General features: G+C 46.5%; 1 protein-coding gene across 1 annotated transcript in view; it reads right to left on the reverse strand.

Moving 5' to 3' along the window:
• Positions 1 to 18,464, reverse strand: part of ACTN4 (actinin alpha 4) — a 37,814-nt gene extending 19,350 nt beyond the window's left edge. Inside the window, exons 1-7 of the mRNA XM_015824799.1 lie at positions 18,356 to 18,464; positions 15,254 to 15,373; positions 11,856 to 11,942; positions 9,850 to 9,937; positions 8,090 to 8,168; positions 7,529 to 7,610; positions 5,798 to 5,883 (exon numbers count right to left, since the gene is read on the reverse strand). Of these exons, the coding sequence (XP_015680285.1) occupies positions 5,798 to 5,883; positions 7,529 to 7,610; positions 8,090 to 8,168; positions 9,850 to 9,937; positions 11,856 to 11,942; positions 15,254 to 15,373; positions 18,356 to 18,380 (567 nt within the window). The 5' untranslated portion in view covers positions 18,381 to 18,464. The remainder of the gene's footprint in view (positions 1 to 5,797; positions 5,884 to 7,528; positions 7,611 to 8,089; positions 8,169 to 9,849; positions 9,938 to 11,855; positions 11,943 to 15,253; positions 15,374 to 18,355) is intronic.
• Between the last annotated feature and the right edge of the window lie 3,803 nt (positions 18,465 to 22,267).

Here is a 22,267-nt window from a genome sequence, read left to right on the forward strand (position 1 = left end):
TACTTTATCTAGGATTCAGAAAGCACTGCTCAAACATTTGCTATGGCATTTATTCTATTATCTCCTGCAAAATCTTTTTTTCCCCTCTTTTTCCTGCCTTTTTGTTCCTTTGCAAGCTGCACAAGTTCTCAGTGGCACGTTTTTGGTAGCTCCCCTTTCCTAAGTCAATCCTATTTCAACGAAGTCATGCTTAAATCATAAAATCCTAGGGCTGGAAGGGACCTTGGAGGTCTTCTAGTCCAACCCTGCCCAAAGCAGGAGTCCTTATCCCATCCTGGACAAATGGCTGCCCAGTCTCTTCTTGAAAACTTCCAGCAATGGGGGTTGATTGTTATTTTCCCCTCTTGTGTCCCCCCCCCCCAGTGAGCATAACCTTCCCAGTTTCATACTGATAGCTACATTCCAAGCTGACAAAAAAAACAACAACCCCAAAACACAAGAAAGGAGAAATGAAACCGATTAAGAACCTTTCTCAAAAACAACAGGATATAAAAGTCAGGGTTTGGGTTTTTTTTAAAGGCAGCAGGAGCAGGGCAGGTTAAGGGCCTGCTAAAAAGAGGAAGGGAGGGGGCGCGTGGTGTTGGGAGTCCCGCCGTAGTAGCGCCCACACCTGCGCTTCCCCCAAAGCAAAAAAAAGGGACAAATTACACAGAAGCCATGAAATGGGAAAAGTCAAGAGATCAAAGTACCTTGCTAGGAGCAGAGAGAGTCCAAGGGAAGGAGATGGAAGCCACACATCAACAGAAAGGGTGAAGAGGAGGGTCTATAGTAGGGGAAGGGGAAAGGGAGAGAGCCATGGAAGAAATGAGTTGCCAACAAAATAGGATATTCAAAAGAAAAAAAGAGAGAGATCTTTTATTTCCACTAAAATAATAATAAAAAAACTATAAGTCCCTCCCCCCCAGTGGGAATCGACTAATCCAGGGCTTTTCAACCAGTGGTACGGGTACCACCTGTGGTACATCGGCAACCTGGCAGGTGGTACGCGACCATCCTAAGAAAGTGGTAGCAGGGGAGGGGAATGAGCTGAACTGGTGGCAGCAGCGCCCAAGCCTGAGCGAGAGACGGCTGGAGCTGCAGGGCTGTCAGGGCTCAGCGGAAGCGCCAGGATCAGCGCCAGGCTCCAGCTGATCAGCACTTCTTCGGGGCTGTCGGCTCAGCAGAAGTGCCAGGATCAGTGCCGCTTTCCAGCTGATCGGCGCTTCTTCGGGGCTGTCAGGGCTCAGCGGAAGCGCCAGGATCAGCGCCAGGCTCCAGCTAGAGCTCGGCGCTGATCCTGGCGCTTCCGCTGAGCCCAGAAGAAGCGCCGATCAGCTGGAATGTTGCAGCCTCTCCAGGGTCTTGTGATTTACATTCAGATGCTTGGCAACTGGTTCATATTGATGACGGTCACAGTGTCCCAGGGTCATGTGAAGTGACCAAAACCTGCTGCAACCACCCAGCAGATGGGGGGGGGGGGAATAAAAACCAAACACCCCCCCATCCCACTCCTACTGCCAATCCTCAACACAAATGCTCATAACAATGAAAACCTCGGACAGGAGGAAGAGCGCCGCCGGGCGGGCAGGCAGGTGTCTTGCTCGGCTGTGGCTCGGGGGGCACTTTTTCAGTGCCATTGTAACTTCGAACAGTCACTAAGCGAACTGTGTTGTAAGTCGAGCACTACCCATCCTCCTGGCTCTCTACAGATGGGAGATCTGGGAGCTGCAGGTCCCTTTGAGGAGATCAGATGGGAGAAGGTTGATCTACAGTCTGCGCTAATAGTTTACTCCAAACATCCTTATTCAACTTCTGTCCACCCCTTGTTGCAAAGCGATCTTCCTTCATCGTCTGCCCCTAAGCCCGGTGCTTGAGGTTCTGCACATCTGAATGGTTTCAGGAGGGGAAAAAATGGGACATAATCCCGTAACCGAGGAAGCTGGAGGGTTTAACCCGGTGCTTGATTGACAAAGGTCCAGAAGGATTTTTTTTAAAAAATGAAAAAAAAGAGGGTCGGAGGCAAACCCCGCTCCCTTCTAGAACTGACGATGTTACCTAGTTGGGTGGCGAAACGTCTGCAAGAAAACCAGCGAGCTTGGAGACCACCGAGGACCCCACAGCTCAACCCTGAGCTACAGATATTATCTTCTAGCCCTAAAACATCGGAACATATTCTACCCGCGTAAGCAACCAGCGCTTGCAGAGTTTATTTTAATTTATTTTATTAAAGCTTGGGATTTTATTGGGATTTTAAAAAAAAACAAAAACTACTGAGAGTTGTGCAAAGTTGTCCATCTCCTACAAGCCCGATCCACCCACTCAAGAGCCCATCTGACAAAGGGGAACATAACCCCCCCCCCCAAGAACACAAACAGAACAAGCCATCCAAAAGGAAGGAAGGGAAAACACAGTTGCAGAGAGGGGAAGGGAAGCGGGCACAGCAAAGGGGAGGACCAGGGAAAAATGGACGGTGGGTTGCCGCATTCAAGGTATAGGGGGGATACATGGAGGAGGGAGGTTTAGGCAAGACCTGGCTGGGTGGGGTGGGGGGGGAGAAAGGTTTCCAATTTTCCTTTCCAGGCTCCGAGGAGAAGGAAAGGGCGACTTGGCATCCGATGGGAAAAGAGACAAGAGAGGAAAAGCACAGCTTGGTAAAACTGGGCTGGATGTTCAGCATGCAAAAGCTAAAATTAGCAAGCAAGCAATTAAGCCAGGGGAGGGGAAGGGGGGGTAGAAGAAAGAAAGAAAGAGAACTCTTGTGCCAGAAAAACAAAATCTCTAAACCCAGCGCAAACTCATGCTTGCGGGTGCATTTTTTGCAGGCTTGGCTCTCTTCCCGTTAAGTCGCTAGGAGCAAGGGACTGGGAGCAAGGAAGCTTTAACGGGATCTTAAAATCCACTCGGGGAAGAGAGCTTTTCAACCAGGCCTGGCTAAGAGAACAATCCAGCTGCTCTTTGCAGCAGTTGAGAACTAGGTGTTTGTTTGTTTTTTTTAATTTCAAGAGAGACAGTTCCCCCCAACACACACACACACACACACACACACACACACACACACACACACACATATACACACAGATGTTCAGGAAACTGTGTGGTGACTCTTTTAATCCTGCTCTGGAGGACGCCGACGGAGGATGTGCAGAACCCACATCGATCCGCTTTTCTCACGGCACGCAAAAAACATCGCCCGCCCCTCCAGAAACAATCCATCACCGATGGAGACCCCCCCCGCCCCCCATGCACAAAATTCCTCCTTAGGATTCAGCCTTGTGGCTGTCCTTCCCATTTCTGTCCCGGATTCTGCAGCCTCAGGCCCTCCCTCCAGAGATCTTAGCTTCCCGCAAAGGCCAAAAGGAACCGGCCAGGCTGTGAATTTTCCCAGCTTTTCTAATCCCAATCTCCCGGGATCTTTGGAAATGCAGGGGGGGGGGGGGAGAGAAAGCAAGCTGTGGATTCCCAGGTTAGGAAAGAGGGCAACTGACACCCTACATCGGTGGCCTCGTTTTCCCTGCCACCACGAGCCACAATTGCTGGTTCTGGAAACTACATCGCTCAAGGTCAACGCTAGCCAAAATGTCAACGCTAGCCAAAATGTTTATCCTGCGGTTGAAACCTGAGGACGACTGAAGGAGAAACACCTCATCCAGAAAATTTGGGGGACGTGAAAGAATACCTTGGTGTGTGTGTGTGTGTGTGTCTGTGTATCTCTCGACTGTCTGGAAGAGCAAGCAAGGATAATCAAAAGCAGAAAGTAATTTCCAGATGAGAGAGAGCTTTTGGGGGTGGGAAAAAGGAGGGGGCGGGCAGTTCCACAGCCGGTGTCCTTGTGGTGTTTTCTGACTGTGTCCTTGTGGTGTTTTCTGACGCCTCTCCTTGAAGTCGCTTTCAAAAGTCAACTTGAACCCATCTCACGTTTCGTTCCTGCCTCCTTCCGAAACGATGGAGAAGACGGGCAGGAGTTAACCGGCCCGTTGTCTTAGATCAGAGTTTGTCAACCGTGGCCCCTTGAAGCGGGGTGGACCCCCGCTCTCAGAATCCCCCTCCTCCAGGAGTTGAAGGCCACACTTTAAGGCTGGCCAGGTTCAGAAACACAATATTTTTAAGCCCCTTTGAAATGCATGGACTTCAACTCCCAGCGAGGGGGTTGACTGGGGAATTCTGGGAGTTGAAGTCCGCAGCTCTTCAAAGTAGCCACGGTTGAGACACGCTGGCTTAGATGGCCCAGAATCCTCTTCCTGGCCCATTATTTGGGGGGTGGGGTGGAGAACCATGCCTGATATCCTAACCTGACGGATCCCCTCTGCGCTTCCAAGCCCCTTTGGTCCCGACATTTATTTATTTAGCTATTATTTATTCCTCCCATTTCTACAGCCATGCTCGGCCCGAGATCTTCCAAGCCAACAAGCGGCGGCAGCGCGAAGCAGCCCAGCCCAGCCCAAGCTCACCTTCTGAGCCCCTGAGAAAGCGTGATAGAAGCAGGAGACATAAGTCATGATGGCCTTCTCGTCGGGCCTGAGCGTGCCTACAATATCTGCGCGAGAGGAAAGAGAAAAAGAGAGGCAGAGAGTCAAGGGCACGGCCGGAGATCCCTCAGGTCTGCCCGGACATGCAGAAGACCAGAGGCAGGACGGAAGACAGATTTTTGCTCCCTGGGGGGAACCAGACCTCAGCTAGAACAGAACTTGAGCCGTGGGCAATTCATTTTTCCCCGTGAGAAAGTGGGGCTGTTGTGGAAGGGTGAACCGAGAGGGCTAAGAAGGTGCATGTGCACACGTAGGTAAATTGAAAAATAAAATAAAATAGCAGTTGCTCTCAAAATATAGTATGGAATAACAAGAGTTGGAAGGGACCCTGGAGGTCTTCTAGTCCAACCTCCTGCTCAGGCAGGAAACCCTATACCAGGGGTAGTCAACCTTGGCTCTTTTAGGACTCGTGGACTTCAACTCCCAGAATTCCTGAGCCAGCACAGCTGGCTCAGGAATTCTGGGAGTTGAAGTCCACGAGTCCTAAAAGAGCCAAGGTTGACTACCCCTGCCCTATACCAACTAGTAGTCCCCACATGGGCCAGACAGGGTCAGCCAAAGGGCCAGATGTGGCCTGGGTGCCTAAAACACCCAGATCTGGCCAAAGGACCCCATGGAATTTCTCCTAAGGAACTCAAATTTCATCCTTGACCCCTGAAACAGACCCTTGGACTCTTTGGCCTACCAGATGGCCTCACTGCATGTTCTGGAAGTCGAAGACCAAATGACCTTCTTAGTGAGAATTTGGGACCTTGGTCTTCATCAACCCATGTTCTCATTGACTTCTTTTTTGGGGTGTGTGGGGAAGGATGAATTGTGGAGTTCCTGTTTGGTTGGTCTTACTGTCGTAAAACGTTCTAAGGTTGCCTCTCCTTCTTCTAAAGCGGCCTCCATCTACGACAGGGGTTCTCAACCTTGGCAACTTTAAGACTTGTGGACTTCAACTCCCAGAATTCCTCAGCCAGCAAAGCTGGCTGAGGAATTCTGGGAGTTGAAGTCCACAAGTCTTAAAGTTGCCAAGGTTGAGAACCCCTGATCTACGACAAGCCCAGGTGTCATTTCCCAGCCTCTCTCCCCCCCCAAAGGGATTTTGGGTGAGTTTTGGAAAACCAGCCCCTATTTTTTTCTTTTCTTCCTGCATTGGGTCGTTCTGAAGCTTATCCTGAACTAGCTGAGGTCTGGGGTTCCCAGTTGGCTCGTAGCGGCAGCCCTCTCCAAGAGAAGTCAAAAGAAGGCAGGATGCTGGAAAGAACAGAAGCGGTTAATGGGAAGACGCCACCCGTCTCTGGTACCTTCTGGGCCCCGGAGAAGGCATGGTAGAAGCTGGAGACATAGGTCATAATAGCCTTCTCATCGGGACGGGCCGTGTTGACAATGTCTGAAAAGCGAACAAGAAGGATTAAGCACATCGGAAATAACTCAGGTCATTTGAGCCCTAACATCACCAAGGGACCGCAGGCAAAAATCCAGCTTGGGAAAAACTTAATGCCATAAAAATCCAGACGAACTCTACCCGGGATCTTAGCTGCCTGTCCGTCGTACAAGCTGGGATGCTTATCCAAGATTTGTATCGCGTTTCCTGTCCCATAACTCAAGCCTGCCGAAAGACCGCAAAGCTCGTCTGTAACTTCGCGGCAATTCCTCGCATTCTTCTATCGCAGCGGGAATTTCAGGGCTGCAAGATCCCTTTCCGTGACACGAACAATGTTGGGGGACTGCCAGCTAGGCTGGAGGGAAGGGTCAAGTGGGGACTTAGCTGGGAGTCACTGCACAGCTGCAAACAGCGTTAAGCTTGACCCTCCCCCAAGATCCATGAAACTTTAATCTGGTCCTTCCCAGGGGATGGCAAGCAGTCTGGGGAGATTCTTGTAACATAGGTGGTAGGCGATAAAGTTACGGACTTCGACTATTCACACGTGGGTCTGGCTGCTTGCACCTGATAGGCAGCCGTATAAATTTGATTCACAATTTTTTGGGGGGGAATCTACATTTCTATTATTATTAAGAAATGCCACACAAGTCATTGAGCCAAAAGACTTGTGGCTGTCGATATGAAGGAGGAGGGAATTTTTTTTTAAAATGACTCAAAAACATGATTAGGAAATTACTTGTTTCCAAGCCACACTCTTCCTTCGCATTGTATCTCGACAAATAATTGCAAATCTGTGTGTTTGTAAGGAATGGTTTCCAAATTCCATTTCAGTCCTTCAGCCTATTTTAAAACAGTTGTTTCTAAAAAAATTAATCTGGATGTTTGCAGTTTGCAAGGCTAATGTCAGCACTTAGCTCAGGTCACAAAACAGATTACACAGAAATATTAGAACTATGTTTGAGATGCAGATAGACCTTGACTATTTATTTAGTTACCATGGCATTGGGGGAAAAAAAAAACCTTACGGCTGGTCTTTGCACTTTATGACGATCGCAGCATCCCCGTCAGATGATCAAGATTTAGGCGTTTAGCAACCAGCACGTACTTATGACGGGGTCATGTGATCACCATTGGCAGCCTTCCCAGCCAGTCAATGGGGGGGGGGAACTGATTTGCTTAACGTCCACGTGATTCACTTAACATCTGCAGTGATTTGCTTGGCTGGCAAAAAAGCTTGTAAAAATTGGGCATGGCTTACTTAACAACCAGCTTGCTTAGCAATTAAAATTCTGGTCCTAAGTCAAGGACTAGCTGTAGGCTACCATAACAGAATCTTGCAAGCCTGGTTATGTTTTTCCTTCCCGTGAATCAGCCTGAGCCTCTTCCTAATACTATCCTGTTTCCCAAGACAAAATAATATTTCCTCCCTCTTTGTTCCCATAAAGGTTCCTCTTATTATTTCTATCGAGATCGTCTCCCTAACTTTTCTGCATTGTCCCCTTCAACTTTCTGACGGCAAAAAAAGAAAGCAGAGATTGTACTTCAGCGCCAAGCTTGACCCAACTAACTTCATTCAAATGCCGTGATGACGTCTGCCTTGGTGGATTTTGTGGAACAAAACGGGATATTAAGGCATAAATCTCCGGCTTACCTTCTGCGTCTAACATCTTGGGAATGTCAAGGTACTTCTCGGCGACCTCAAAAGCGTTGTTCAGATTCGTGACTGGATCGTCCTGGGGATAAGGGAAATGGCTGGAGAGGTTAAAACTTGGTTGACCACTGCCTTAATGGCTCATCACTATGAGCAGCTGTGTCTGATTTTCTCATCCTACCTCTTAGCCAGGGGTCTTCAAACTTGGCCCTTTTATGACTTGTGGACTTCAACACCCAGAATTCCCCAGCCAGGCACGCCTGGCTGAAGAATTCTGGGAGTTGAAGTCCACCAGTCATGAAGGGGCCATAGTTTCCCCATGCTGGCTCAGAAATTCTGGGAGTTGAAGTCCACATAAAAGGGGCAAGTTTGAAGACCCCTGGCCTAGAGTAACCCAGCATTTTTGGGGGGCCAAACTGGGGTTTGATCCCAGGCCTCACTCAACCCAGTACAAATGGCACGGCAGAAAAAAAACGAGTTCGGCCAGGATAAGGTGGAAAATATTTCAAAACCAAGAGGTGAAAGGCAGAACAGCGCACGCGCACACACACACGCAAATACCTTTCTGAGCTTGTCATATTCGATGAGTTCTGGTCGGTGTCTGTGTATCAAAGCGTTAAAAGCCAGGCCGTCTTTCCAACTGAAAAAATGGAAAATAAGAGAGAGTCAAGTCTTTTGAGGAAGCCAAGAGAGTCTTTAGAAAAACGTTAATCACAAAACTGGGTGTCCTGTTGGGAGAACCTGTTGAGTTACGGAAGGAGCTCAACATCTGAAGGCATCTGGCAGCGCCTTTTCAGACACACAAGTTTTGGTTCAAAGGTGGGACCCTTCTGAGCTTTCCAAAAACGTAGCTTGCAGGTCCAGGATAAGAAGAAATGGCAACAGCTTTGGGAAACATATTTTTGTTCCATTTACAGACCATCCATGTCAGTGTTGGAGCGACTCTGGGCAAAGATATAAATTTTGAATCATCCAGAGGATGGTGAAAAGTGAAAATGTAAGAGGAATTATTCCAGAATTTGGGGGTTGGCAGCCATTTTTGCAGGGGTGGCTGTTGCTGTGGAGCGTAGCGTCTACTCAGGAATAAGCTGTGGAAGGGATGAGGCTGAGCAAAGGTAAATGGACTTAATGAGGGTCAGGAATCTGTGGACATGGTTGTATTCTCTCTGACATTTATTTCCTTCCTTCCTTCCTTCCTCCCTCCCTCCCTTCCACTCTCTCTCTCTTTCCTTTCTTTCCTTCCTCCCTCCTTCCTTTTCCTCCTTCCCTCCCTCCTTCAATTCCTCTCTCACCACCTTTCTTCTTCTATAACTCCCCTCCCTTCCTTTCCCCTCGTTCCCTTCCTTTCCTCTCCTCTTTTTTTTCTTCTCCTTTTCCGAGATTCTTCTCTTTTTCCCAAGCTCCAGGGAAGGGCAGATAGCTCTTACCCAAAGTCCAAATTGTTCCCTTGCACAAGTTTTGAAATCAGGCCAATGCCCATCCTTGACCAGGGTCAATTAAGTCGAGGGGGTGGAGTGGGGTGTGTGTGAAAGGCTGCCTTGCTCTATCTCCCCTCAACCTTGCTGTGTGGTGGAAAAATCAACGCCCCCGGGGACGTTTCCCTACCGGATGCTTCATTGGATCGGCATCCATCAACCCGCCCAACACAGCAACCTTGCTGCAGCCAGCTGTCAACACAAAAGGCCTTTTGTGAAAAGAAGGAAATTTAGCCCTTCACAAAGTTCCTGGGATTCTCCAAATCCTGAGCCTCAGGTCCCAGCACAAAGCTTCAAAAAGTTGGCTTCCTGGCTGGTAGAATTTCTTAAGCCAAGAAATCAACATTTTGCAGCCTTCCGAAGATGTTGAGACTCTAGAAAGAGTACAGAGAAGAGCAACAAAGATAATCAGGGGACTGGAGGCTAAAACATATAAGGAAAGGCTGCTGGAATTGGGTATGTCTAGTTTAATGAAGAGAAGGACGAGGGGAGACATGATAGCAGTCTTCCAATATCTCAGGGGCTGCCCCAAAGAAGAGGGAGTCAAGCTCTTCTCCAAAGCGCCTGAAGGCAGGACGAGAAGCAACGGATGGAAACTAATCAAGGAGAGAAGCAACCTGGAACTAAGGAGAAACTTCCTGACAGTGAGAACAATTAACCAGTGGAACAACCTGCCTCCAGAAGCNTTATTATTATTATTATTATTATTATTATTATTATTAATTATTATTATTATTATTATTATCCCATTTCTCCAGATGTGAGACGGCTGCTTCTGTGTTTCAAAGAGGTAAAACCAAGAGCCGGCCCAAATATATCGGTATATCTGTCGTGTTGAAAAGTTACCTGATGTGAAAATTTTGCACGTTGACGTTTTTGTAAGGAGCCGTCTTCCTTTGGCACCACAGCAAGAGTCCTTCTTTGGCTGAAGTCTCTACAGAGAGAGAGAGAGAGAGAGAGAGAGAGAAAGGAGGTAATCGTGTTGCTCGTGCGGTGTTGTCGCAAGGGCAGGTTCACAACATCACACTATAAGTCCAGGCCAAAAAAAAAAAAAAAGAAAAAAAAAAGGACCGAGTGGTGTTTTTTTTCAACCTTGGCAAACGTTAAGATATGCAGACTTCCAACTCCCAATAAAGTTGACTGGGGAATTCTGGGAGTTGAAGTCCACGCATCTTGAAAGAGCCAAGTTTGAAAAAAGTCTGAGGTGAAGCCAAATCTATCAACCTAAATCCAAATAAATCATAGAGAATCCACTGGAGCATCTTTCCTTCCACAGAGAACGACATCTTTACACACGCATTCCTTGCCACGAGAAAAGGGTATTTTATTTCTCTTTCCCACTATTTATATTCCACCCCGATCCCCCCAGACTCTCGACGGTGAACCAAGAGACGAAAACACACAATACAATACCAAAGAAATAAAACAGATCCCACGTAAATTCAGGTGCCAAAAAAACAACAACTAAGGGCCGAAAATGTCTTCTCAACAAATAAATGGCTTTCTTGTGTCTGCAAACAGCTGGGAAGGCTTGGGATGCCCCCCACCCACCCAATGGAAACCAGTTGGGGGGCTGAGAGAGGCAGCCTTTGGGGGCTATTTGCAGGATGAAGGCAAAATTAAGCCAGCATCGAATCAAATCTGGCTGCAGGATGCAACTGGTTGCTAAAAAAAAGAAAAAAGGGGAAAAAAAGATTCAAGGAATGGGGGTGGGGTGGGGGCAGACATTTGCAGAGCAGATGGGAAAAGAGGGAAGGTAAGGATCTTGTTTATCAAGCTCCATCCTTCCAGCTACTTTCTGCTAGCTGCCATACTCCAGATTGAGCAAAGCCTAAGAATACAGGTAGTCCTCACCATACGACCGCAATTGAGCCTGCAATTACGGTCGTTAAGTGGTCATCACATGAGTATGCTTCATTTTACAATGTTTCTTGCATTTAGACAGTCGTTCTAGGCCAGGGGTAGGCAACCTTGGCTCTTTTATGACTGGTGGACTTCAACTCCCAGAATTCCTGAGCCAGCCATGCTGAGGGGAAAGGGAGAGGTTTCCAAGCTGAGCCATGCTGGCTCAGGAATTCTGGGAGTTGAAGTCCACGAGTCATCAAAGAGCCGAGGTTGCCTACCCCTGGCCTAGACTTAGTGTTTCTCATCCTTGGCCACTTGACAATGGGAGGACTTCAACTCCCAGAATTCCTGAGCCAGCATGGCTCAGCATGGCAACCTCTCCCTTTCCCCTCAGCATAGCTGGCTCAGGAATTCTGGGAGTTGAAGTCCACGAGTCATAAAAGAGCCAAGGTTGCCTACCCGTTCTAGGCCATTGGAGTGTCGAGATCTAGTGAGAAGCTACAAGCACAGAAGTCACTCTTAAGGCGTGAGCACCATCCTGGATCACCGCAAGGCTTCGTTCTTGGTTTTTAATCTCGCCCTCTCACGTCCAGCCACTGCCTTCCTTCAGTCAGGTGGTCTCCACGTGGGTTGGACCACCGTTCCCGTCAATCTCATCCAGCCTGACCACTGTGGAAGGTGTCAAAGCCAGGAAAAGTTGAGTGAAATCAATGTTTTTTTTCAAACTTGGCAACCTCAAGATGGGTGGACTTCAACTCCTAGGGTTCCCCTGTCAGGAATTCTGGGAGCTGATGTCTGCCAATCTTAAAAATTTATTAGCATGCTGGCCGGGGAATTCTGGGAGCTGAATTTCCACCCATCTTAAAAGTTCTGGAAGTTGAAGTCCATCCCTCTTAAAATTGCCAAGTCTGAAAAAACGTTGGGATAAACGGAAGGCTGTTGCCGACTCGGGATGGGCGTGAGAAAAGGGCCTTAGCAATCTCGCAAGCACCAACCTGCCCTCTTACCTTCCACTGAAATGTCCTGGATGGCAAACCGGAGGATGATGGTCCAAATCATACCCAGGGTCATCTTGGCGTTGCCATCGACAATTTCTGGAAAGAGACAGCAGGAAGGGAATGAGCAAGACATATATACCCAGTTTGTAGGGAGCGAAGATAATAATCCAGATGGAAGTGGAGATTATGGAGATTCTCAGTCATCCAGGTCATGGTTGTCCCAAAAGTGCTTTTTTCAGGAGGCAACTGGACTGAATGAACTGAAGAAGCTTCTTGGATTAGAAGCGAAACGTCTTCAAGGGGAAAAAAACAACCATGTCCTGTTTTGCCTTTTGAAAAAAAAAGCATCTTTTGGGACTGTCCGGATGGAAATGTACAGGAACTGCTTCCTAGGCAAAAGAGACTGAATCATTTCCATCAAGGTCACCTTCCTTACTCTCTACGCCAGTGTTTCTCAACCTTGACCATTTTAAGGCATGTGGACTTCAACTCCCAGAATTCCACAGCCAGCAATGCTGGGAGTTGAAGTCCACATGCCTTAAAATGGTCAAGGTTGAGAAACACTGCTCTACGCCTTCCTGCCGGAGTGTGGACACCTTGGCTGCCTTCACGCGGAGGGCCCCTGCTCAAAAGAAACAGGATATATACTGCATCTAGTTTTGGTCACCACGATGTAAAAAAGAGGTTGAGACTCTAGAAAGAGTGCAGAGAAGAGCAACAAAGATGATTAGGGGACTGGAGGCTAAAACATATGAGGAACGGCTGCTGGAATTGGGTCTGTCTAGTTTAATGAAGAGAAGGACCAGGGGGGGACAGGATAGCCATCTTCCAGTATCTCAGGGGCTGCCCCAAAGAAGAGGGAGTCAAGCTATTCTCCAAAGCGCCTGAAGGCAGGACAAGAAGCAACGGATGGAAACTAATCAAGGAGAGAAGCAACCTGGAACTAAGGAGAAACTTCCTGACAGAACAATTAACCAGTGGAACAACCTGCCTCCAGAAGCGGTGAATGCTCCAACACTGGAAGTTTTATAAGAAGAGACTGGACAGCCACTTGTCTAAAATGGTATAGGGTTTCCTGCCTGAGCAGGGGGTTGGACTAGATGACCCCCAAGGCCCCTTCCAACTTTATCATCATCATCATCATGATCATCATCATCATCAGTTGGCAACACCGGGATAATTGTGCCAAGTGGGTACAGGTCACCGGGAAAGGATCCTGTGTAAACACTGAATGCTCAGAATTTACCCTTCCATAAAACTCCGGCCAACATGTTCTCACCATAGGTGTCACAAAGGGGGTTGGACTAGATGACCTCCAAGGTCCCTTCCAACTTTATTATGATGGTGATTATTATTATAAAGCCAGAACTCTGACCGAGTCCCTCAAGCACATCCTCAGACACGGAATCATGAACACGCCCAGGCAAACGAAAATGCATTTTTTTAAAAAAAAAAAATATATTGTATTTGCGTTTGTAAATTGGCTCCCTAAAAGGAACATTTTTCTCTGCGCAACTTCATGAAAGGCATGTCAAAAATTCTCATTTTTAACCGCTCGTCATTTCGATGGGCTGTTAAATCTGGCAAAATTACGGCCGGCTTTTCGCTTGGATTTTATAACACATCATGAGTTACTCATAGTGGTAATTGTTCGTGGCTGTATAGTAACCCAATTTCGATACGGTCTCAAAACTTTACCTCGGGGCGAGCCATCCTCGTATGTGGATTTATATCGATGTCATTTTGGGAAATATTGTTAGGGGAATTTTATAATTCTCGTGAATCTTTCTAGGCCCTTTGCGCTCTTACTTTTCCCGAGTTTTCCCTTTATAACTTTTTCCCTTTCTTACCTGCCAATCTAATAAGCAAAAACATAACAACTACATCTTTCTGTTCTCGGCCTCCCTTCGTAACCCATCCAGATCATTTTTATTCCCTCTCTGAACCAAGTGGGGAAACTGAGGCTGCAGCAGAATGTCTGGCCCTTATTCAAGCAGCATAGAGTGTGTGTGTGTGTGTGTGTGTGTGTGAAATCAGCCTTAATCTTCAGCACAGCCCAGGCAGCACCAAACTGAGTGAAGAATGTCTTTCCTAAAGCATCCTGCTGTGTTTGTGGCCCCAGCAATGAGGCCCTTCTAGGAACAGCCACAGTTAGAAGGAAAACACAGCTTGTTCTGGAAATGGATCCGGAGAAACGAAGGAAAAACAAAGATAGAGCAAAGCAGACAAGCAGCAAAAGCTGGGAGCTGAAATGGAAATACGGCTTTGCGATTTCCAGCTAAGTATATATATATTTTTAATGGGGGCTCAGCTCATCTGCTAACTGCACTGTCCTCATCGAAGGTACAGAAGCGACAATCTATGGGGAAGGGTGGGGGGATCCAGTCAGCAGCCCACCCCGTTCTTAGGTCAAACTATTTTCCAAAGAGCCAGAGGGCAGGACAAGAAACAAGGGTTGGAAACTGATCAAGGAGAGAAGCAACCTGGAATTAAGGAGAAACTTCCTGAGAGTGAGGTCAATCAACCAGTGGAACAGCTCGCCACCAGAAATCGTGGGAGCTCCATCACTGGAGGTTTTTAAGAAGAGACTAGACCAGGGGTAGGCGACCTTGGCTCTTTTATGACTTGTGGCTGGCTCAGGAATTCTGGGAGTTGAAGTCCATGAGTCATAAAAGAGCCAAGGTTGCCTACCCCTGGGCTAGACAGTCACTTGTCCAAGATGGTGTAGGTTCTCCTGCTTGAGCGGGGGGCTGGACTAGAAGACCTCCAAGGTCCCTTTCACCTCTATTCTATTCTATAAGATGGAGATGAGCAGGGAAGCAGACTTAAGACAAACGACTACCCCCACCCCAAATATAAAGGGGGGGGGGAACGAGTTCAATTTGAAGGCAGCTAATTTTCTATCACTAGACCAGTGGTGACGAACCTATGGCACGGGTGCCAGAGGCGGCACTCAGAGCCCTCTCTGTGGGCATGCGCACCGTCGCCCCAGTCCTAGGCCTTCAGCTGGGTTTTATAAAACCTTTTCGCTTTAGGCCTCCGCCGCCGTGTGCAAAAAAAAAAAGGGTTCAATCAATGAGTCAATTTCAACTTCTCGTGGGAAAAAAAAAGATCTTGCAAAGTTGTAATTGATTGATTGAACTTTTAGTCCCACCCAGTCTGCCGTTACCACCGCAGCCACACCCACCCAATGGGCCACGCCCACCCGGCACCCAACAATGCATAAGTGTGTTTTGGGTTGCAGTTTGGGCACTTGGTCTCTAAAAGTTTTGCACTAGACCTTTGCCCCTTTATTAGGAAGGGTTAAAAAGTTTTACACCTCCTCTTTAGTACACATAGTAAATTGGGTGCAGATTACCAGTGCAAAAAAAAAATAAATCCCTCTTTATAAAGGCCGGCCATCTTACCTTCAGCCCCTATGGAAACCAACTTGACTCCTTTGCTTGCGATGAAATCCAGCGCTTTGTTCACGTTGTTGATTTTATGTACTCTCATTTTCCCTCTTTCTGGCTTCGGTAACCGTTCTCCTAAAATCCATAAAACAGAGAAGGCGGGATCTTAAAGAGATTCCAAAAAGGAACCGAACCGAGAATCAGAACGTTGAGGATGGGTACTCCTCGTCCGACGGACACAACTGGGCCCAAAATTTCTGTCGCTCAGCGAGACATTTGTTTAAGTGGCTTTTTACCCCATTTTACGACTCTTCTGGCCACAGGCGTTAAGCGAATCGCTACGGTTCTTAAGTTAATAACCCGGTTGTTAAGTGAATCTGGCTCTTCCCCCCCCCCTGACTTTGCTTGTCGGAAGGCTGCGAAAACGGATCACAGGGTCCCAGGATGCTGCGACCGTCATAAATATGAGTCGGTTGCCACTGACGTTCAGATAAAATTCAGATCGATTTTAATCATGTGGCCACGGGGATACCGCAACGGTCGTAAGTGTGAAAAACGATCGTAAGTCACTTTTTTCAGTGCTATTGTTAACTTTCAATGGTCACTAAATGAACTGTCATGAGTGGAGGACCCCCTGCACAAGTAGTTCTCAACTTACAGCCGACCGTTCAAAATTCCTAGGGCCCTGAAAAAAGTGACTTGAACCTGATCCTGCACTTACGACCGTCGCAACATCGTCACAGTCTCCTGGTCAAAACTGGACCCCTTGGCAAACCAGCATGTCCTCATGAGGACTGGATCCTGTAATTTGCCATTTGCAAACTTCGCAGCTGGTTCTGACAAACAAAGTCGCCGGGGAGGGGGGGGGAGAACTGGATTCGCTTAATGACCACGCAATTCACTTCATAACTCATTTAACAACCGCCTTGCTTAGCAACGGAAACCCTGGCCCCCAACTATAGTCCTAAGTCAAGGAATGCCTCTAGCCCTCCGGGATTGTTATAAATTTGTATCCTGCCCCATTGGCAAAACTCTATTATAAACAATTATTAGCCAGACAAAGCCATCTGTTTTGCTTGTCAACCTTCCGGCTGTATTTTATTTATTTTTTAAAAAAAATAAATAAATTCATTTCCTTGTACCTCTGTGTCAGTTTTTGGAACAGCTCATTTCCCTAACAGATCCACCAATTCTCTGCATGTCTTTTGGGGCAGACAGGAATCGCAACGAATTGATGAACAGAATTTTTGGTAGAGACGTGGTTGTTTTTTTTTTTTTGCCCCCAAGCTTATTCCTCTAATTATATTGTTCTCTCTCTTTACAATTGCAATAGTAAAAGAATATTTGTAGCTCGGGGTGGGGTGGTGGTGACATATAATTGTTGATATACAATGCACAATTCCCCCCCCCCTAATTCACATATTTTCCAGCATAATTTGAACAGCAAAGAGAAGAGGGCCAAACCTAAAAACAATATTGTTATGTTTCAGTTCCTTTATTAATTCCAGAAATGTAAGCCAAATAAATTTCACTCCCACGCTTTCAGGGGCTCCAGAAGAGCAGCGGCAGAAAACTTTCAAACTGAGGATTGTTTTGTATACATTTTTACATCTAAAAAGAATGCACTGGATGTGGTTACATCCTGCTTTGCTGCATTAGTTGATGTAAACACCCAACTTAGCTCACTCTTAATGTTATACTCTACTGTTTTAATCTTTTAGAATACTGTTTTTATTGTGTCGCAGGCCGCGCGGAGTCATCTGCCTGCGAGGTGGGTGGTATTTAAATTTAATAAATATAGCATATAAACACAGATCGCTGTGTTATTTTATTATTTTCTTCGAAGAAGAAAAAAATCCTGACAGTTAGAACAATCCATCGGTGGAACTACCCGCCTCCAGAAGGTGTGAATGCTCCAACACTGGAGGTTTTTAAGAAGAGACTGGACAGCCCCTTGTCTGAAATGGTATATACTGTTTCCTGCCTGAGCAGGGGGTTGGACTAGATGACCTCCAAGGTCCCTTCCAATTCTGTTATTCTATTCTATTCTATTCTATTCTATTCTGTTCTGTTCTATTCTATTCCTTATTCTTTTCTGTTCTGTTCTATTCTTATTTGTAATTCTGTTCTGTTCTGTTCTGTTTTATTCTATTCTATTCTATTCCTTATTCTTTTCTGTTCTGTTCTATTCTTATTCTATTCTACAATCTATCCTATCCTATCCTATCCTTCCCTGATCAATGTTTTGTTTGCTGTGCATCACTGAGAATATATTGTAACAGAGAAAACTCAGTAAATATAACACATTCTTGGCCTATAAAGAGTTGTTCTTATGTTCTTATGGGCCTGGGCAACAAAAAATTAGCTACCGGTTCTGCCGAAGTGGTGCAAACTGGCTGAATCCCACCCACTGGGCAAAACCCACTTAACAAATGTTTCACTTAGCAACATAAATGTTGGGCTCAACTGTGGTCAAAGATTGAGGAATACCTGTATGCACAACCTGTGCCGCGCTGTGCCTCCGAAAGGGAATCCATACAAAAGGCCAAAATACGGGTACAAGCAAGCAGCCAGGAGACAGACTACTGACTAGATCTCATCCGCTTCAGAATGTAATTGAAACTCAAAATTCAAGTTATTCCATTAAAACCGTTTTTGCTTCAATCGGGGCACTGAACCGGGCCGAGGGGAAGAGATCGAATCTATGTTCAGTTTTACCCCTTTAATTTAAGGCAGGGGTAGTCAACCTTGGCTCTTTTATGACTCGTGGACTTCAACTCCCAGAATTCCTGAGCCAGCTAAGCTGGCTCAGGAATTCTGGGAATTGAAGTCCACGAGTCATAAAAGAGCCAAGGTTGACTACCCCTGATTTAAGGGTTTCTTCACCGACTCCTCTCTATGATCTATTGCTGAGGCTTTGATCAACCCGATGCCCTGAACGTTGTCTGGGCGTTCTTTCCAACAAAATGGGAAGATCCCAATTTGGAGAGGACCACATTAGGAAGACACACAAGCGTCCAGAATCATCTCAAGAAGCTACCTACAGCAGGAGCTCTTAGGAGACCTGGGAAGTCTTCGGTGGCCTGGAAAAACACGTCCAGCCATCTGGAGCCTCACCTGAAATGACCTCCAGCAACAGCATCAGTTTGAGACCATCGCGGAAGTCTTCGTCGATGTTCTCGATCTGCGTGCCGGCTTTCCGAAGGTGGGAATTGCACCATGCTGTGAAAGTCTAAGAGAGAAAAGAGGAAGAGAGATGAGATTTGGGAACCTTTAAGGCTCAAATGCGTAGACGGGCACAGCACTGGATTCTCGCGCTCCTTGAAGACCAGAAGTAAACCAACGGAGATATTACTTTGGCCGAGAAGAAGACATCCACAGGAAGTCAATTTTCTGCCCCTCATCCCATCCGCTGCTCCAAAATCGAGAGGGTGTCAGGCCAGAGATAAGATAAGATAACCTTTATTGTCATTTTTTTTTACTGTGGGCACAACGGCACACATCAAAAATGAAAATTAGTTGCCCGCTCTCAAAGTGAAACACATACATGAGACACTCCTAAACATACTATGTACAACATATGTATAGACCCACACCCCTACATATACATCTATATAAATAAAAATGTAAATGTTTGTTTGTTCAAAATCTTAAATCTCCGAAAGTTCTTCACCGATTGCTTTGAAAGTTTGACACAACGTTGCATTCGAATACGCACGTGTTTTTATATACCTACTATTATATAGACGTCACACCTGTGACAGGTAAAAACATGTTTTTGAAAATCAGCGCCATCTGTTGGACGTAAAAGCAACACCAGACTGAGCCACAGCAACGCGTGGCCGGGTACAGCTAGTAACAAATAAATATTAAATACTGACCAGCTTGAATATGTAACGGAAGGAGGAAGCTGGAGCGTTCACAAGGTTAACGCTGTATGGAACGAAACTATGGCTGAATCTGGATGTTCTGCTACGGATACCGCAAAGCCCCCTCCTCCCAGAAGGTAACAAGGAAAACAGGTTGTGAAGAGGATGTGTGGTGTCCCAGATAATCTTTCGGACCCTGCACAAGCAACGCTTCTGTGCTATGTCCTGGATGGGAGGGAGGGAACTGCCAATAACCTTTTCTGCTGTCCTCACCACTCTCTGCACCGCCTTCCTATCTGAAGCAGGGATGCTTCCAAACCAGACCGTGATGCTGTATGACAGGATGCTCTCGATCGTCCCCCTGTAGAAAGTGGTCAGGACAGGAACGAACCAAGAATGGCAGGAGTCACTTCTGAGTAGTTCCTTTATTGTTACTTGCCTACAGACAGAATCTTGGCAAACTGAAGCAATTTACATCTGAAATAACTATAGATAGACTCCAGGAACTGCTAGGGAGGGTCCAACCTTGTTCTTTTCCTGCCCACCAGACATCCTCTGCCTCTTTGGTCCCTGGGAAGGAGCCCCTTCCTCCTGTAACTCTGGATTAATTCCACCACAATTTCAGGGGCTGACGTTTGGCAACTACTGGAAATTCACAAAATTCCCTGAACGTGGAACCAACCACCTGACCTCTGAAACTCGCAACCCTTCTTTTGGAAGCAGACCAGAATTCTGGCTTTCTTGTTCCTCAGCGGTTCCGAACAGTCCCAAGTAAAGCTTAGTTCTAATCCTCCTATGGAGTCTGTTTCCTGATCTAGGCCACATCAAAGGTCTGACCAAGATCTGCTCTCTGTCATTCCAGATACACATCAAGTGAGCTAAGCTACAGAAAAGCAGGATTCAACTTAATACTCATTCGTTCCTCATCGGGAGAGCAGTTTGACAGGGTTTTTCAAACTTGGTCAGTTTAAGATGTGTGGACTTCAACTCCCAGAATTCCCCAGGCAGCATACTTTAAGACAGGGGTCTTCAAACTTGGCCCTTTTATGACTTGTGGACTTCAACTCCCAGAATTCCTCAGCCAAGTTTGAAGACCCCTGCTTTAAGATGTGTAGGACTCCATTTGTAGGCTGGGGGAATCCTGGGAGCTGAAGTCCACACATCTTAAAGTTGCCCCTCTTGAAAATTCTTTGGTTTTGCTCTGAGGAATTCATCCCGACAAAACAAAAGCTTACTCGGTCAGCATGCAAAGCTCACATGACGTCCAGAGAATCTCTGCAATTGTAAATGCTAGAAATGTTAATTTTTTCCCCGATTTTGGTGGGATCCAGCCCAAGCTGGGGAAAAGGAGAAGCTACCTTTGGGAGCTATTTTTCCAAGCTGCAAAATCTCGGAACACCGTGGGTAATCTAAAAACCTGTGTCACGTACAATGGAATCATAGGGCTGGAAGGGACCCTGGAGGTCTTCTAGTCCAACCCCTGCACAAGGCAGGAAACCTTATACCATCCCGGACAAATGGAATCCATAAAAACATCTGAAACAGGGGTACAAACAGTTATGAGATTCCAGACAAGGATTAGCTCCAAAATCCTTCTAAAATCGAAGTTCTCCTTCCTCCCACAGTTCTGGAGATAAGCCACTCTTGTGGGACTGAGACATCATACAATGCCTTGGTAAGGCCACACTTGGAATACTGCATCCAGTTTTAGTCACCATGATGTAAAAAAGATGTTGAGACTCTTTAGAAAGAGTACAGAGAAGAGCAACAAAGATGATTAGGGGACTGGAGGCTAAAACATATAAGGAACGGCTGCTGCAATTGGGTATGTCTAGTTTAACGAAGAGAAGGACGAGGGGGGACAGGATAGCAGTCTTCCAGTATCTCAGGGGCTGCCCCAAAGAAGAGGGAGTCAAGCTATTCTCCAAGGCGCCTGAAGGCAGGACAAGAAGCAGCGGATGGAAACTAATCAAGGAGAGAAGCAACCTAGAACTAAGGAGAAACTTCCTGACAGTTAGAACAGTTAACCAGTGGAACAACCTGCCTCCAGAAGCTGTGAACGCTCCAACACTGGAAGTTTTTAAGAAGAGACTGGACAGCCATTTGTCTGAAATGGTGTAGGGTTTCTGCCTGAGCAGGGGGTTGGACTCGATGACCTCCAAGGTCCCTTCCAACTTTTTATTATTATTATTATTATTATTATTATTATTATTATTATTATTATTATTATTATTATTATTATTATTATTAATTATTATTACCTTGCTGAAAAAGGGACTGAATTGGTACGGTGGATTTGATGCCCTGCATACAGGCTTCTCTTTGTCCCGTTGCAAACTTCTGCAACTTGCAAACTAATCCTGGCTTCTCTGAGCAGAAAAAAAATAAAAATTGAGCCCAGCTTGGATGCAGGAGGCCCAAGCCAGGAGTTAACGCAGCAGTACAGCTGTCCACTGGGTGTGCCAGCAGAATTTTTTTTTTTCTCTTTCACATCTGGAGGAAGCTATTTTTTTTCTCCCCTTCGGTAGAAATGATGGACTGTCCCTCTCGTTTTCTCCTACTACCAGGAGAAAAGTGATCTAGAGCAAAAGATTTGAACCAAAAAACCCCTCCCCATCTTTTTTCTGCAGGAGAAAGAAAAAAAAAAAGACGACACATTCGTCTGCTCAACCTGAAGTAAACCTCAGAAGGAAGGAGAAAGAGGATGTCCTATTGACATGTGGCCGAGAAGAAGATTCAGCAAGGGAGCCCCACTTTTTTGGGATTAGCAATGGAAGTTTTGCAACAGAGGAAACTTTAGGCAGTAAAACATCAGCTGCTTCCAGGTCCTTCAAGACCTTGCACGTAATTTTGCAACCAGCTTCTTTTCCACCACCGTCAAAGTCCTAATTCGTTTTAAGGAACAAAACTCACGGGGTTTTCAAGTCTTGCTCTACCTGTGTGTCCGTGGAACATGTGTAAGTGGGTAATGATGAAACCCAAAGTGAACAAGGGAGTCACAAGGACACAGGGCTTGGCGGGAATCTGGCGTCAGCTTCCTGGAACCGCCTTTCAAAAGCAGGGGAAGAAATTTAGAAAAGTCCCAGTTGCAATTTCTTCTTTTCAGAAAATTGCAGAAGCCGACCCAAGTTTACTTAGGCCTTGTCTACTGCATCAGGCT

Source organism: Protobothrops mucrosquamatus, unplaced genomic scaffold (assembly GCF_001527695.2).
Source record: "Protobothrops mucrosquamatus isolate PMUCROS unplaced genomic scaffold, P.Mucros_1.0 scaffold2357, whole genome shotgun sequence".
Taxonomy (NCBI): Eukaryota; Metazoa; Chordata; class Lepidosauria; order Squamata; family Viperidae; genus Protobothrops; species Protobothrops mucrosquamatus.